This window comes from Eublepharis macularius, chromosome 12, assembly GCF_028583425.1.
Source record: "Eublepharis macularius isolate TG4126 chromosome 12, MPM_Emac_v1.0, whole genome shotgun sequence".
Lineage (NCBI taxonomy): Eukaryota > Metazoa > Chordata > Lepidosauria > Squamata > Eublepharidae > Eublepharis > Eublepharis macularius.
This window is the reverse complement of record NC_072801.1, coordinates 57,336,084-57,353,113: the sequence shown is the minus strand read 5'-3', so window position 1 is coordinate 57,353,113 and position 17,030 is coordinate 57,336,084. Positions and strand designations below refer to the sequence as shown.

The 17,030-nt window shown below is 44.1% G+C and overlaps 1 protein-coding gene across 1 annotated transcript in view; it reads left to right on the top strand.

Moving 5' to 3' along the window:
* Positions 1-16,650, top strand: part of LOC129340120 (serine protease 27-like) — a 28,052-nt gene extending 11,402 nt beyond the window's left edge. Inside the window, exons 2-6 of the mRNA XM_054994709.1 lie at positions 9,650-9,679; positions 10,158-10,320; positions 13,031-13,302; positions 14,907-15,076; positions 16,354-16,650. Of these exons, the coding sequence (XP_054850684.1) occupies positions 9,650-9,679; positions 10,158-10,320; positions 13,031-13,302; positions 14,907-15,076; positions 16,354-16,650 (932 nt within the window). The remainder of the gene's footprint in view (positions 1-9,649; positions 9,680-10,157; positions 10,321-13,030; positions 13,303-14,906; positions 15,077-16,353) is intronic.
* The last annotated feature ends 380 nt before the right edge of the window (positions 16,651-17,030 follow it).

Genomic DNA, 17,030 nt, shown 5'->3' with positions numbered 1-17,030 from the left:
GATTCCCGCTCAAACAATTTCCTCGGCAGCGGTGTGGAGCCACCTTCCCCGTTTGGAACACACCAATCTTAGCCCAGGAAACCTTGATTGGCAGCTCTGTCAGCCAAACAGAGATCACCAGCCTTTCTGCATAAAAGACAAAGCGCCTGAAGCTCCGCTCCGTTTTGCTGGTGCAAGGATGCGAGTTAGCTTAGCAACTGCTTGCTGTGGGGAAGGGTTTTTTTTTTGTGAGAGTGCGGCTTGTGCCTTGGGGCTTTGGGGCTTCAGTTGCAAGAGAGCTTACTCTTTTCTCCATTCCTGTTTAATTTTTTTCTCCTTTCTATTCTAGTTTTCTTGAGAGCACTTTAAAAAAAATCCTTTTACCGCACTATCGGGTTACTCTAATTTCTTTCTGTGTTTTGAGTCCTTGGGTTCTTCTCGGGCTTAATCCCCCCTCCCCCCCCAAATCTCTTCCTTTTTTCTGGGTTGCCGGTGGGTTCTATCTGACGCCACCCCACGCCACCCCACGCACAGACCCACAGTGGGTGCAAGGCAGCTTTGGGCGTTGTCTGCCTGAGTTCTTGCCTTCTTTCCCACACGTTCTTTCTTGGCTGCTGATGAGATGCAAGCGGAGGGAGAGTGCTATTAGGCTCTGTGAAACACCCACTCTCTAATGACCAGCAGCAGGTTTTGGGGGGCTCTGTCTGCTTCACTTCTTTCTAAGCCTTTTTCGCTCCCTAAATAGTGGGTGACTTGGGGGGATATTTCCAGCCTGGCTTTTGAAGTGCAGGGGGCAGACTGCTACTGGCCTCTGTGAAACACCCACCCTAGAACCACTGGCAGCACATTTTGGGGGGCTCTGTCTGCTTCACTTCTTTCAAAGCCTTTTTCACTCCCTAAATAGTGGGTGACTTGGGGGGATATTTCCAGCCTGGCTTTTGAAGTGCAGGGAGAAGACTGCTACTGGCCTCTGTGAAACACCCACCCTAGAACCACTGGCAGCAGGTTTTGGGGGGCTCTGTCTGCTTCACTTCTTTCTAAGCCTTTTTCACTCCCTAAATACTGGATTTGTATTTGTATATTGACGAAACAGTGTAAGGCACATGATGACTGAGCTTTACAAACATATAATTTCCTCCTCCCGACGACAAACCCTTTCCCTGGCACCTTCTAAGTACCTCTTCTTTTTCTTGATATGATTTGTATGCTGACAAAACACTCTAAGGCACATGATGAGCTTCCTTGATGGACTGCATCATGTTCGGTGAAGTGGGTTTTGTCGGAGACCGTCCTGCTCTTGCGAGCGCAAGGGCCCCTCTGAGGGTCAATCCCCAAAGTCCAGTGAGAAGTAAGACAGTGGCCCAGGTCAGCTTGCTTGATAGCAAGCAAGCTGACACACCACGTCACTAAGGTGGGACTCGTTGTCCATTGCCCAAAGACGCTCCCTCTGAACAGGGTAGCATAAGTTTCCTTCCCTCAAGGTGTGGAAGACATCCTTTCCATCCCTCCCATGCCTTCCATTCCAGCAAGGGGCCTTTGAATTGCTACATGATCCTGTTGCGGAGTTGGCTTTCACTCCATTCATTTCCCATCATGGGGAGTTGGTCTCCCCACCCCCGGGGAGGGCATCTCTTGTTGATGCAGCCCCATGTAGGTGGGTTTTGTGGGCAGCTACCTCTCCTGGACAGGAGTACAAGTCTCTCTCCTTCCCCCAAGGGTGGGTAAGGGTCAGTCAGAATAGGGGAGGGGAAGTTGTTGTTTGTCTCTTTGGAAAAGTGATAATCGAGGAGCATCACATGAGAACCTTTGGTGGGGAAAGTCGACTGAAGTGAAAATCTGTGGGAAAACCAAGGTCTTTTCTGACTCGAACCGGTTCTCGAACTGGTTCTCGAACTGGGCCCGGTCCATTAAAAGTTCATGGACCGTGGTCCGTAGAAGCCCACAAACCCCGAACCGGTGGTCCGTAGGCAAATGCCGGTCTGTGCCCATCTTTAGTGATAAGTCAGCCAAGGAATGTTTTTGCCATAAACCTGGATTTCTTGCCAGGTTTTTAAGTTTCCTTCTTTATCTATCATTGATTCGTAGCTAGGTTGATGAATTTTGTTCCTAACTGCTGCGTCATAGTAGGCGTTAATTGGTGACATCAATGGGGAAATTGGTGGGCTCAATCTCTTTCTGCATTGAAACCATATTTTAAGCAGACTGTCCCTTACAATATGAGTCCCATCTTGTTTAGAATAGGTTTCCATGATTGCTTTATCCATAAATAATTAGGGATACCTTCCTTAGCATCCGCTGCTTTAATTTGATATGTCTGTTGCTTGGGTTCATAATCCAATCTGTTATACAAACCAACACCACTGATTGATGATACAATTTAATATTCGGTACAGCCAGTCCTCTCCTATTTTTATCATCTTGTAATACTTTAAATCTTATCCTTGGTTTCTTCCCTTTCCATATAAAGTCATTTATAGCTTTCTGCCATCTATTGAGAATCTTTTGTTCAATGTAAATTGGAATCATTTGAAAAAGGAAATTTAATTGAGGTAAAATATTCATGTTGATAGCCGCAATTCTTCCTAACCATGAAATGTTTAAATTTTGCCATCTCTGCGAATCTTCCATAATTCCTGTCCAAACTTTTTGATAATTATCTTTGTAGAGATTCTCATTTTGTGATGATACATTTATCTCTAAATATCTTATTGGCTTTGTAGTTATGGTACAGTCGGTTATACTTCCGATCTTTTCAGATTCCTCTTTCGTTGTTGAGAGTAACATTACCTTTGTTTTCTTCTTATTCAGTTTATATCCAGAATGCTGCCCGAATCTTGATATTTGTTCCATTACATAAATCAGGGAGGTATGTGGATTTGTCACTGATATAACCACATCATCTGCATAGCTTTTCATCTTATACATCTCTTTCCCCTCCTTTATTCCAGCAATTCTGCTATCTTGTCTGATTCTCACCGCCAAAACTTCAAGAGCAATGATAAATAATAGTGGTGAAATTGGACATCCTTGCCGTGTTCCTTTTGTTATTTCAATCTTCTTCGTAAATGAACTGTTAACTAAAATTGCAGCTTGCTGTTTGGTGTAAATACTTTGAATCCAATTCAAAAACTCAGTCCTGCAATTCAATCTATGCAACGTTTTCATGAGAAACTTCCAAGAGACGTTGTCAAAGGCTTTCTCAGCATCAACAAGCATAAATGCAGTTTTTTCACCTTTTCGTCTTGAATGTTCAATTGCACTAAGTAGGTATTTGGTATTATCTTTCATATACCTATTTGGGACAAAGCCTGTTTGGTGTTCATGTATCACCTCTGAGATGCGTCTTTTCAATCTTTGAGCCATTATTATTGTAAATGTAATCCATGTTCAACAAAGATATAGGCCTGTATGATTGCAGTGTTAATGGATCATTCCCCTCTTTATGTATCAAAGTTATATTAGCTTCTTGCCATGTTGAAGGTAAGAAGGTAAGAAGATCTCACTATAGTCTTTTTGAATGGTCCTTTTCTTCCACAGAAAAACTAGTTGGATCTACCCCAATGCTTTGGTCTGAGCGGCTGTTTGGTGTATGTGCGTGTTAAAAAAACTCTTCCCTCAGCATAGGGATACCATATCCCCGCCCCCAGCCCTCACACCCCACCCCCACTTACATGGCTGGTGGGGGGTGCGCACCTTTGCTGCGCACTGCTCTGCAGCGGCTCAAAATGGGCCCAATCTGTGCCAAAATGGGTCCAAAATAAGCCAGTTTTGGTGTGGATCGGGCCCATTTTGGGTCGCTTTGGAGGGCAGGAGTGCTCCTGTGCTCCACAGCAGCTCAAAATGGGCCCAATCCATGCCAAAATGGGCTCGAAACGAGCACACACCACCCCCAGAAAGGTGAATGCCAGGCCCCAATCCCCCCACTGGGAGGTTGAGGGGGCCTGGCAACTCTACCTCAGCATCATTTTCCTGTTCTAAATAAATAACCCTCTTAGGGTTGTCAAGTCCACCTGGTGACTGGTGGGAGGTGGGGGGGAGTAGGGGATGTTAGTGCTTAACTGTGTGGGTGTTTGCCTCCTACTGATGACATCAGTTCTGTCATGGCCCCCAAAGTGAAGGTGTTCCAACAGGGCTGATTCTTTAAAAATCAATCTCAAACAGGCTATGTTTTGGCCCAAGCTATATTTTGGTAACCTACTGCTTCCATGGTTGCACTGGAATTGACATAACTGATACGGTCTGAGTACATACCCATTTTGCTGCCTGGCTCCTCATGCATGGCCTACCTACCGGGCCTGCTTTCTTTTGCTGATTAGCTGGCGATTGGTAGGCAGGAATTACTGGGAGATTGCCCACCACTGGCAGACATCTGGTAAGCCTAAAGCCTCCAAAGATTGTGAATTAACCCCCACAGCAGCTTTGATGTGGTGTGGTGGTAATAAAGTCAATCAGGCAAATGTCATTAGGGAAAGGAATTAAATAGCGTTTCCTCCACTGCTACAGCTTTGCAGTCTCATAAAGCTGTTTTACAGCAAAAATAAAACCAGTTATGACTAGGGTTGCCAACTCTGGATTAGGAAATCTCTGCAGAAAGATCAATTGTAATTCTGGGAGATCTCCAGGCCCCACCTGGATGCTGGCAACCCAAAGGATCATGTACCTGCTGTAGCAAATGAAAATGAAATGCCCCTCGACTGAAGGATCTTTTCTGTATACCAAATTTCAGGTAGTTTTCATAAAGGAAGTGTTCTGGTTTTATAGACAATTAACATTCTGACTGGTACAGCAGGCAAAAGGGAAGCAGGAACTGTCCTGTGAGTGCAACTTTCTAGCACTCCTTCTAAGTTTTTGGCGCCAGCAGGTCTAAAAGGAGAAAGAAAGTCATGGCTATGTTTCAGGGGGGCAAGGAAGAAAAAAGGGGTGGGGGGTGGGGGTGAAACCCCACAAACTCAACCCAAACAAGCAGGGGAACGAAACCATTGCACTGTACCATCATCTGTATCTTGAGATGTTTTAGCAAGTTTTAGTATATATATGTAGCCTGCCATTCAGGCCTTATGTTTTAAACTTGTTTTTATTCATATTGGTGCACATCTATAAGAAATACTTTTTAATACTTAATATATATATATATGTATGTACTTTTAGGTTTGTCACTTAACCCCTTTTGTTCCCCTGTGTTTCAGGGGCCCCTGGTGTGACTGGAAAGGGCAATGAGAAGAGACCAGCACAGGGTAATTCCCTTGTGCTCAGTTTCATTCATTGCCCCCAGGCACTTATACTGGAAAAGAGGAGACTGACCTAACGGTTCCATCTGATGTGGGCCTCTTGTCAGGCTTCAGAGCACCAGCATCTATTACATTTTTTCCAAAATAAAATCTTTACAGAAAAAAAAATCAATTTTATATTTTCAAAATTTTATTTATAGTTTTTTTAAAAAACTGTAGATTTGTGTACACTGTGCTGACCAATGAATGAAGTACACCTGATATGGCCAACAATCTGACACAAATTTCAGCTGCCATCCGAATTTCCAGTGTGTTCCAGTCAACATGATAATGGCTTGGTACTAATTAATGTTGCTGATTCTGGCCTGGAAAATTCCTGGAGATCTGGGCATGGTGTCTGGGGTGGGTGAAGTTTGGGAAGGAAAGCTCAGCAGGGATGTGATGCCATAGAGTCCACTCTCCAAAGCTGCCGTTTGCTTCAGGGGAGCTGATCTCTGTAGTCTGAAATCAGGTGTTCTTCTGCAAGAACTCTAGGCCTAGGGTTACCCAGCAGGAGACTGGGGGGAGGTGGTGGGAACATGAAGGGGGCACAGTTGGAGCAACAGCATGACATCACTTGTGGGGTGAACTCGAAAATGACATCCCTGGAAGCCCTGCCCAGCCCCACCTGTTGGTAACCCTGTTACTAATGCATTCAGGAAGGTTGCTGGAACTTGAGCTTTGAGTTCTGAATGAAAGAAGCAGTTTCAATTGGTGGGACAATGACTTCAAATGCCTATTAAAGCATTGGTTAAGTATTATTAGTAGAGCCATCTGATTTTATATGTTTTCCATATGGAGATCATTTCCATGTAGAAAATATGTAGTGAAAGTGATGCTTTTTCCCTGTAAGTGAATGAACCAGAAGCCAATAAGTACCTGTAAGTATTTCATTGGGGCATAAAGCATGAGACATTCTCTTGTTACCCACAACAGTCATAATTAAATTTTACAGAGCACGAAATGGGATAGATTACATTTTGGATTATGCCGGAGATTAATTTACTAGCAACATAAAATTAAAAGTAGCAATTATAGTTGGTTTGGAATGGATTACTTTGTGTCCATTACACATAATTAGAGATTATTAGATTGCAAAGGGTGGATTTTGCTGAAGATAAAAATTAGTTCAAATTAAGTAAACTGTATTAAAACTGAGATATATGCAGAGCTGAAAAAACATAGTTTATAGGCAAACTTTCCATACCTCTTTTCAAGAAGGCAAGGAGAATTATTTTATATATTGTCGAAGGCTTTCACGGCCGGAGAACGATGGTTGTTGTGGGTTTTCCGGGCTGTATTGCCGTGGTCTTGGCATTGTAGTTCCTGACGTTTTGCCAGCAGCTGTGACTGGCATCTTCAGGGGTGTAGCACCGAAAGACAGGGATCTCTCAGTGTCAAACTGAGAGAATTATTCTGCTAAATTTGTTGTTTTCTGTAGAAGGAAAAAATGAAGAAAAATATCTAAACTTGAACAGGAAACATTCTAGAATTCAAAAAAGAAATGTCCACTGTAGACAGTGGAGTTCTATGTTCCTGGGAGTAAGCCCCATTGAGTAGGCCTGAGTAGGATTCTGAGTAGACCTGCTTAAGATTCCTTTCACAGAGATGCTAATATCTATTGCTAGTTTTAGCAAAATGCTTCTAACATCAACTGAAATTTCTGCAGCTATTTCACCTGAGAAGAACTATCCAAGTTTGCCTCACATTTCATTTCAAACGATATTCAGAGGCAAACTCAGATAGATGAGATTTTTTAAAATCAAAATTAATTGTTGAATATTCCTACAGACGTTTTGCCTTCAAATCCCAGATCATAAAAAGAGCTGGTCTGTTTTTTCAGATAAGTAGAATTTTCCGCACTTTAGAGGCACACAATGACTTGTGGATAACTTAGGAGAACCAGTAAGGGCTTATGTTAAAGCAGAGCTTTTTTGTTTTAAAAAAGGAGTCTGTGCTCATATATAAGGTTGTTTTGGTTCCTACCAACCCCCCCCCCCCGACCACCCACAGATCACCTCTTTTTCTGTGGCTGAGTGGGGCAGCCTGGTGCACAAAGATCAAGATTTGGGAGAGACCCCCCCTCCTCAAAGGTGCTCCTCAAAGGTGTATCAGTGAATATCATTACAAAACAAGAAAAAAACACAAAAAACCTGTGGCTGAAAGTCTCCTGATTCAGCAATAATTATGAGTAAACATTTTTAGCACTTGTCAAAGACGTCTCACTTTTTCAATGATTTTTTAAAAAAGTCACTCTAGGCAAAAATATTCACTTGTTTGATCCTGTGGACCTTCTCTGCTCTCATTTGAATTCTTTAGCGAAATAATTTGCAAAATAATTCTGTAGACAAATCTGATGTACTGCATAATCATCTCGTTTACCATAGTTCTGTTCAGATGTTACAGAGACCACACAAACTGTTTCAAGTGGAGTAGAAATTAAGAAATCTATTTGGAACTCTTGAACTCTGTCTCCCCTGAATTCTCTCTGTTGAGTAACTTCTTCCTTTACTCTCCATCTTTTCTTGTGTCCCTGAGTTAATTCCCCTGTCTACTTTTCTAACAGTTCCACATGCATATATATGTGTGCCTCTGTTCATATGGAAGAGCTAATGCACAATCATTTTACCAATGAAACTGAGGACTAGGATCTGGATGCATATGGGGTATAAATCACACGTTCCGCTGAATGCATAGAACATAACATGAGAAATCAAGTGCATGTTGTACACAGATTGTATATGCATTCCCTGTAACTTGGATACAGTTCTTGTGTAATCCCTGGTTGAATGGAATCACTCATATGATGAATAGTGCATTCCTAAGAAGGTCTACTCAGAATCATACTGAAGTCAACTTGATGGGGCTTACTCCCAGGAAAGTGTTCTTAGGATTGTACTGTAGCAGAGGAAACATTTCCCTCCTTTACAATTGACTTCAGTTGCCATCAGAGATGTCATAACTAAACATGGGCACAAACAGCATTATGAACAGAAAAACCCCATGAACAGCCTAATCTGCTGTTCTTGAACAAGCTGTTCATGAGGCCCCATCCTAAACGAACAGGTGGTCGTTGCAAGCCTCCTTTGTTGCCTTCGGCAGCCATTCATCAAGCCAGACAGTCTGGCATCTGCAATCAATCCCCTTGGCAACCGGAAGCAGGGAGGGACTGAACTCTGTCTGAACTCCTTCTGGCTTTCCTTCTGGCTTTAACCCTTCAAAGTACTTCCAGCAGAGAGTCCCATTTTTGCCACTGTGAAGAGAAAATGACAGCTAACTGGGAGACCTGTGGATCATGCCTTTCCCGGGGTACAATCTCTCTGAAACTTGGAGGGTCTTCAGAGGACAATGAGGAATATGTCCCCTGCAAATTTGGTGGGGTATTGGACATTGCGAAGGTCACTTTTGTAACCCCTCAAACTAGCTGCCAGCAGACACTGCTGTTTTTGCCTGGACAGGGCCCTTTAAACTATCAGCTGGCAGGTGGCGGGGGGAATCCCCCTGCTGCCTGCCTGCTGATAGTTTAAAGGGATCTTTAAAGGGCCAAGTAAGTGGGTTTGAGGGGAGGGGGGCTAAGTGGGGTGGGGGGTTGCGGTGGTTCTGGCCCCCACGAACAACGGACAATGAACATGTTCGGGAACAGTTCATGTTCGTCCATGTTCGTTGTTTGTGGATGGTAACGAACGACGAACAGGGTGTTTGGGGTTTTTTCCGCATTCGTGCCCATGTCTAGTCGTAATATCAATTGGACTGGCTATGTAGTGTTGTGACATTTTTGCATTTACTACATAAACCTTGTTTGATTGTGCTTAACCTCATGACTAAATCAGGAAGAACCAGCCGCGAGAGATGAAAAAAAATGCCACAAAGCAGCTGTGGTAGCTAAGAGAAAAAATGTCAATAAACAGAATTGAGGAACCCGCCCACCCCAAATCAAGGTGCTTTTGGAAAAGATCTCTATCTCATTGAAACTAGTATTTTTGTTTGAACTGAAAATCAAAACTGGAGAATATTTATGGTCTGTTTCTTGCCTGAGATCATTTTATCTACATAATTTTAGGCTGCTCAGTGTGTATTTTATGATGTTATTATGCCCCGTATTATTTTAATGGTATCAACTAGTTTTTGTGGCCGGTTTAGTCGTTTAATAGTTGTGTTTTAATGGTTTTACAATACAATCCTAAAAAGTCAATGGGTTTAGATTGGAGTAACTCTGCTTAGGATTGTACTGTTAGTTGTAACGTGCCTCAGACAGGTATCTGGAGAGGCAGCATACCGTTTCCAAATAAATAAATATTTGGTATAACCCAAATGAATAATAACTCAGTGATAACAGCTGAAAAAGACTGTGTACTTTTCTTCTGCAGTAGATCACTCCCTGATTCTTCCTGTTTCCATTACAGGTATTCACCAAGTAATTCGTTCCCGGCAAGGTGAGTTTTTGTTTAACCCAAACAGGTTCTTAAGTTAGTGATTGCCAATGTGGGCTCATCCATATATTTCCTAGTGCCCGTTTCTTTCTTCCTCAAAGCAACTTTTCCCCAAAGCAAAGAGTCAGTTTGGGCTTTTGTCTATCTCATTGGAGCAGAAAGTGATTCAGAAAATTCCCCCGAGGCATCACCTTGGGGTCTGCAGGACTGTCCATTCAGAAATTGCTGCCCCTATCATAGAAGGATGCTTGGCTTGGAACTTGCAAACATTTTGTAATTGACCTCCCCGCGGCAGCCATTTTGTAACGGCACCCAATACTCTTTCTCAAAATTCCAAAAGTACCCACAGGCTCATTGAGCTTGGGCATCCCTACCTTAAATATTCCCCTGCCCTTTACAGACAACCAGGCACCCTAAAATAAAATATACAAATAGTATGCTCTGTCAAGTTTAACCCCTCTTTGTTCCTTGCTTTTCCTAGTATGTGGGCGACCCACTGCCTTCAACAGGAATGTTGGGGGTGAAGACTCTGTGGAAGGTGAATGGCCATGGCAGGTCAGCTTGATGAAGATGGGCAAGCATGTCTGTGGAGGGGCCCTAATTTCCAGTGACTGGGTTGTGACGGCAGCACACTGTTTTCAACAGTGAGTAATCCTGAAGTGACTCTCATCCTCCTTAGCACAGATATCAACTCTGCTCAGTGCCCTTTTTTTGTCTTCACCTACATTCTCCATCACTTTTACAACCCTTGCTGTAACAAGGTATTTCTATGCCAGGAGACTTGCGCCCCACCCTATAATTTGTACTGCAGTGATTTTTAAGTGTCTGTGGAACTTTAAGTCTACTGTAGTCAAAAATTTCCAAGTTCTTCCTGCTCAGATAAACTGCATCTGCTCAGAAGATTTTGTGCAAAAAAACTGTGGACTACTACTGTCTGCTGTAACATATTTCAGTTTGTCTCCACTCTTGCCTGTGATATTTAATGGCTTGATTGTGTTGCCATGTGTTAAACTACAAGAATGGGGACAATGAGATGTTGCAGTGATACCACTCTGCCTGGCTTGCTGCCCATACTGAGGCTTTGAGGAACCTGCTGACTGGGATTTTGTGCATGATACTGAAAATATGCAAGTATTCCATGATGAAAAGAACATCTTTCATATCTTATTAAGTTAATTATTGATATGATTTAGTACCATTTTGTATCCAGTCTAAATAAATAAATAAATGTAAATAAATACATAAATAATCTAAACCCTCCCCAAAACAAAATTAAAAAGGCAGTAGACTGAACACTAAATCAGATAATGGGTTTGATCCTTCCAATTTTATTTTGCTCAATTTTATCCCGTCATGTTCCTTATTATGGCTGCCATCACACATTTTTTTTCCTAAGGTTACCAGCTTCCTATGGTGGAGCTGGAGAGGAGACCTTCTGGAATTATAACTGATCTCCAGGCCATAAAGATCAGTTCCCCTGGAGAAAACAGCAGCTTTGAAGGGTGCACTCTGTGGTCTCTCCCTTCCCCGAACCCAGCCCTCTCCAGGCTCTACCCCCAAGTCTCCAGAAATTACCCAAACTAGAGCTGCCAACACTAAGTAGATCTCATGTTCACCAGCATGGCCTTTTTGGTACTCATAGTGGATCTGTTCCTCCCTTTTTCAGCAGCAGAAAAACTGGTTTGATCCAACCCCCAAACTTTGCAAAGTCTGCTTACCAGATCCATCGCTAATGTCTCAAGCTGTTTATTAGCACTGCTCATCTTGTCTTGTCTTATCACCTCTGCTTGGATTAAGCACAGCTGCTCAGGACTTGCAAGATTTCTTTAACCTGAAGAAGAGCATTACAATTTGTTATGATGTGGCAAGCCTTGCCCTTTTGAAGAAAAAACATACTGTTATTTAATAAGCTTGAGATAAAGTGAAGAACCAAAGAACTACAGAAAGGCCATAAAACTTTTCTGGGTTTTGCTCAAAGTGCAAAAGCGCGCAGTGCTGTCTTCCTTCATTTATCTCTACAGCTTGTTGACTCTTACTGCATTTTTCAGCAGTAATGTTTTTGGGCAGAATGTTTCATGACAGCAGGAGTGGTTTCTGCAACTTTGTAGCACATAGAGTCTCTCTCTACCCAAGATATCTTACATGGGGACACTCAAGTATAGGGAGACAAGATGTTAGCTGGGAAGCGTAGTTTAAAAAGAGCCAAAACTCTGTCAATTTCACCTCTCTACACTAGAGCTGCTAAGATTGCTCTGCAGAGGGTTTGTTAATTTCATACTCACCACCCCAAAGGGGAGGTGAAATTGACAGAGCCTTTGGGGAGGCAAAGATGAAATTAACAAACCCTTTGAGGCACCATCTCCACAGGCTCTGTCTTTTTCAGATTCAGTTAATATTACACTATGTTTTCAGGTACTAGCCAGTCACTGTAGTCAGTCACATCTCAAGGACACAGTGAAGCATGTAGTCCGGAAGGCTTGCTAAGAATGTGATTATTTTTTTGTATTTGTTTGTTTGGGGTTTGGATTTTCCAGGCAAGTTTGTGAGAAATAAATACCTTCAGGTTGAGCATTGGAGTGTCTCAGATTGCTTTTGCTTCTCCTACAACTAGGGCTGCCAGAGCTCCCACTTTGGTGGGACACCTCCTGTCCTGGGTTCTGGGAAGTGGAGATTGGGGGGGGGGGTGTCATCACATTGATGGCATGATGTCATTTACGGGGCAAACCCAAAAGTTATGTTATACTATGCTAGGATTCAATGGATGCATTATGGTTTTATCACAGAGTTTCTGCTGAATCCTAGAGTGGCATGATGTACATTCTTGGTTCACTCTGGAAATGACAGGCTGTCTGTGCAACAGCAATTTTTTAATCCTATTTTTTCCTGCTGGCCTACCAAGTCATGGTAGGAGGGTTCAAAGTGGGTAATTCTCTGCTGGGAACAGGAGAATGGCAACCAGAGTTCTGGTCTCCTGCTGCTTCTTGGTGGAGCTGCAAGAGCAAAATGGGGGAGGTGGAATTGGTATTATGTGATTTCGCAATGTTACTTCTGATCCTGTAACTGAAAGTGATGTCACAATTCTCCAGGAATCTCCCAAATATCCATGTAGATTTAGGAAATTTCTAGAGTATTGTATGACATCATGAGGTTGTGGTCATGTGGCCAGAAGTGATGTTGTGGTATAATATGACACCAGTGCAACAGTATCTGCTCTTCCAGTTCTCCTAGTGCAACACAATATAATCTACAGTTCCTATTCCTAATAACATTCAGTACCCTCTTAATTCCATTTAATAGACTGTAGAATATCCTAGCACTGTTCTTCATTGCAGTTTTTCGTCCCTCCACCTACAGGAACAGTGATCCTTCCCAATTTAACATGTTGCTGGGAGCCAACAAGCTGGAGAATTCCTGGCCCCACAAACTCTCTATTGGGGTTGGACAAATCATCCGAAACCCCCTGTATGCAGGAGAGGCCACAAGCGGAGACATTGCCTTGGTGCGATTGGCCCAGCCAGTCAGGTTCACCGACTACATCATACCAATCTGTCTGCCTGCAGCCAACGTGCACTTTCCCCCAGGCATGAAGTGCTGGGTCACAGGCTGGGGAGATATCAGTGAGGGACGTAAGTATGGAAAGATGGACTAAGATTAGTACAGAATTTTCTTCCTGCCCATATGCACCTGTTCTTCCTGTTTTCTGTTATCTGGCTCAGGTAGAGCTCTAGTCAGGGCTGGCATGTCCATAGAGGCAGGTTCGGCAGCCACCTTGAGCACCGAGGTGCTGGAGGGGGTGCTGGGGGTGGAGCGTGCACTGCGGAGCTGGCGGTGACAGTGCTGGAGGGCTGGGAATCCACCCGCGTGCCGCCCTGGCCACCTGCCGTGCCTGGCCCGCAGCTGCCGCAGCCTTCCAGCCCTTCCGTTCAGCTGCCCTGTGCTGCCGCTGCTGCCACCACCACCAGCACATGCTCATGGCCAGGCACAGCAGCTGCGGGCCAGGCACAGCAGGCAGCCAGGGCGGCACGTAGAGCAACTGAGTGGGATGGCTTGGAAGATGCACACATGCCATCCCAGCTGCCTGCTGCATGATGTCATCATGCAGTCCCGGTGTGCACGTGCGCGTGTGCACATGGGGGCAGCAACAGCACTGAAGCTGTCCCAGCCTCAGACACCAGAAAACCTGGCATCGGGCCTGGCTCTAGTCCTCCTCTGTTTTTTCTTTTTGGGAGAGACTTTGCTGAAATTTCATTGGTATGAATTTCTGACTTGTCATTCTCCAGGATTCAGCTCCTTCGCTGAGGTCTCTGTTATATCTCTCAGTGAGTTCTAAACAGAATCACAACCATCTATGCTCAATGACTTCAATGGACTCTGCTTTGGCCTCTACTCTTAATCTTGTTTCTTAGGGAAAGTGTCCAGGGTCAGCATGGACTGGCAGAGGAGCTGCTCTGGGCATCTGCTTAGGCCATGGCCTGGCACAGGACCCACAGACAACTGGAAATGTTTTTGTCTCATCTGCTCATGCTAGGAATGGGAAATGGGCCCAGAGTTCCTGCAGTATTAGAGGCAACAATGGCATGATATCTCATCTCATACAGGGAAAGGGACTTGGAGGGAGAGAAGTGTAACTCTTTTGTTGTGTTTTTTTTGTTCCTGCTAGTGCTGATGGTGCTTAAAAGAGGGTGAACAAGTAGTGCTCTGCTCCATTCTCCAGGAGGTAGCATGCTTAGTTGGGGAATCCACTCTCCAAAGCAGCCATTTTCTCTCCTGAGTATACCCTCAGCAGATATATATGGACAGAGAAAAAAAATGAAAAACAGTGGGTTCAACAGATAAACAAAATTCAAAAAGTATAGACTGCAGCATCTCTGTTAGGGATGCCAGCCACAGCAGGCAACATGTGGAGTGGAACTGTGGGCAGGGACAAGTGCAGTCGCATCACACCAACGCATGACTTCACTTCTGGTTTTACATTGAAATTGGATGCCCCCTAGTGATGCACTCAAGTCCCTTCCGGGCACACAGGAAGTGACATCAGGATGTCACTGATGACATTGTTATGTCACCAATGCCCCCCGCCCAATAAATTGCTTGCCAGTTGCCAGGCTTGGCTGTTGGGAACCCCAATTTGAGACCTACATCCATCCATTGCCAACTGCATTTACTGGTCGAAAGACAGGTCTCTTTCCTGAATGCCTGTTCTTATGAACCTTTGTGTTATTCATTGCAGAGGATCTACCAGCTCCAAAGAAGCTCCAAAAGCTCCAGGTGCCCATAATAGACACCGAGACCTGCAGGAGACTCTACAGCATTGACATGGGCCAGAATCTGCCCCAGAAACCCATTCGAGCTGACATGATGTGTGCCGGGTATGCTGAAGGCATGAAGGACACATGCAAGGTAACGGACTGCCTTACTCAAGGCCCAGTTTCCCTGGCAATGCACCCTTCCTTCACAGATCACATGGATGATGTCTTTCCGCTCTACTGTCCAAAGCCCTCTCAAATTCTCGGCCTAGAATTGCTGCCCTCACCAGTAACATTTATTATAAATTAAGGTTACTAGATCCAAGTAGGTAAATTCCTGGATATTTGGAGGGTGGAGCTTGGAAAGAGTGGAATTTAGGAAGGAGAGAGACCTAAGCAGGATATAATGTAATAAAGTCTATCCTCCAAAGCAACCATTTTGTCCAGGGGAGCAGTGGCCTGGAGAACAGTAGTAATTCTGGGAGATCTCCAGCCCACCATCTGGAGGTTGGCAACCTTAATTATAAATGGATGTTGTGGTTGCTAGGGCTACATGAGTTCCACATGCGCTCTCTTCAGTGTCTTTTTCAGCTGTTATGGTATCATGATGAGTTGAGGTGCTATTTAGGAAATGTATATCTGTCGTGAGGGAAGAAGTTCCCTATCTCAGTATCAAATTACAAGTAAACAAATAATTCCGGTTTATTTCTCAGCCTGTTGACCATTAAACTATACAATAATTAGATCACTCCTGGAAATATGTCCCTACCTTGCTAACATGACTGGCTATTTCAAATATATTTAAAATCAAATAATAAAATTGAATTACAATTACAAACAGGAGAAACTGAGTCAGCAGTCATATAGCTGCCCAAACCCACCTATATTTATATACTGCTTTTCTGGCAGGCGTTAGTCTCTTTCTTAAGATTGCTGCCCCAGGCCACATTACTCCCACAAAAGTTCAGAGAACTACTTGAGACAGGAACCTTCATTCAGAGTCAAACAAAGCAAAAGGCATTGAGCTTCCTCTTCCTTGCACATGGATAAATAGTACCTAAGGTAAAGGTAAAGGTAGTCCCCTGTGCAAGCACCGAGTCATTGCTGACCCATGGGGGGACATCGCATCACAATGTTTTCTTGGCAGACTTTTTGTTATGGGGTGGTTTGCCATTGCCTTCCCCAGTCATCTACACTTTACCCCCAGGAAACTGTGTACTCATTTTACCGACCTCGCAAGGATGGAAGGCTGAGTCAACCTTGAGCTGGCCACTTGAACCTGGCTTCTGCCAGGATCGAACTCTGGTCGTGAGCAGAGCTTGGGCTGCAGTACTGCAGCTTACCACTCTGCGCCACAGGGCTCTTTATAAATAGTACCTACAGATCTAATTTTCTTCCATGCATCTCAAATACCCCTTTGTGTCTCCATAGGGTGACTCTGGTGGCCCATTGATGTGCAAGATGAACAAGGAATGGCTCTTGGCTGGTATTGTAAGCTGGGGGGAAGGCTGTGCTGAGAAGAACCGCCCCGGGGTGTACACCCGTCTGACCTCATATCCAGGCTGGATTCATTGGCATATCCCTGATATGGAGTTCATTCAGCCTAGCTGGGGTCACATCAAGCTCAAGAATATAGGCACTGGTAGAACCGATGGGATGGGACCATCTTTCTTTATTACTGCTCTACTGCTGGTCTTTGTGTGGACCCTTAATCGAGTCTTGGCATAGGATCTGTGGAAAGAAGAAGCCACAGATGGACATATGGTGTGGGGTCATTGCTCTTCTCACCTCCTTTCCATTTTCCAGGCATCCCTTAGTACAACAGCCCAGGATTCTTGCATCCAGTCTTCATTTAGCCTGAACATATGCTTACAGAAGGTAATACAAATGCAGCGGACATGAATGTCTTGGTAGTGATGATTTGGTACCGTGTTCCTTGTGAGGTGTCCCAGGCAGCATCTCCTCTTCCACTCTAGTGAGTTTTGACCTCTTTCTTTCTCATCACATATCAACATAGCCCCACAATTTTTTTCTTTCATGCTGTCCCACTTATCGAATTTTCTCCGGATAGCATGCATGCACACATAGATGCATATAGACAGTGTCAT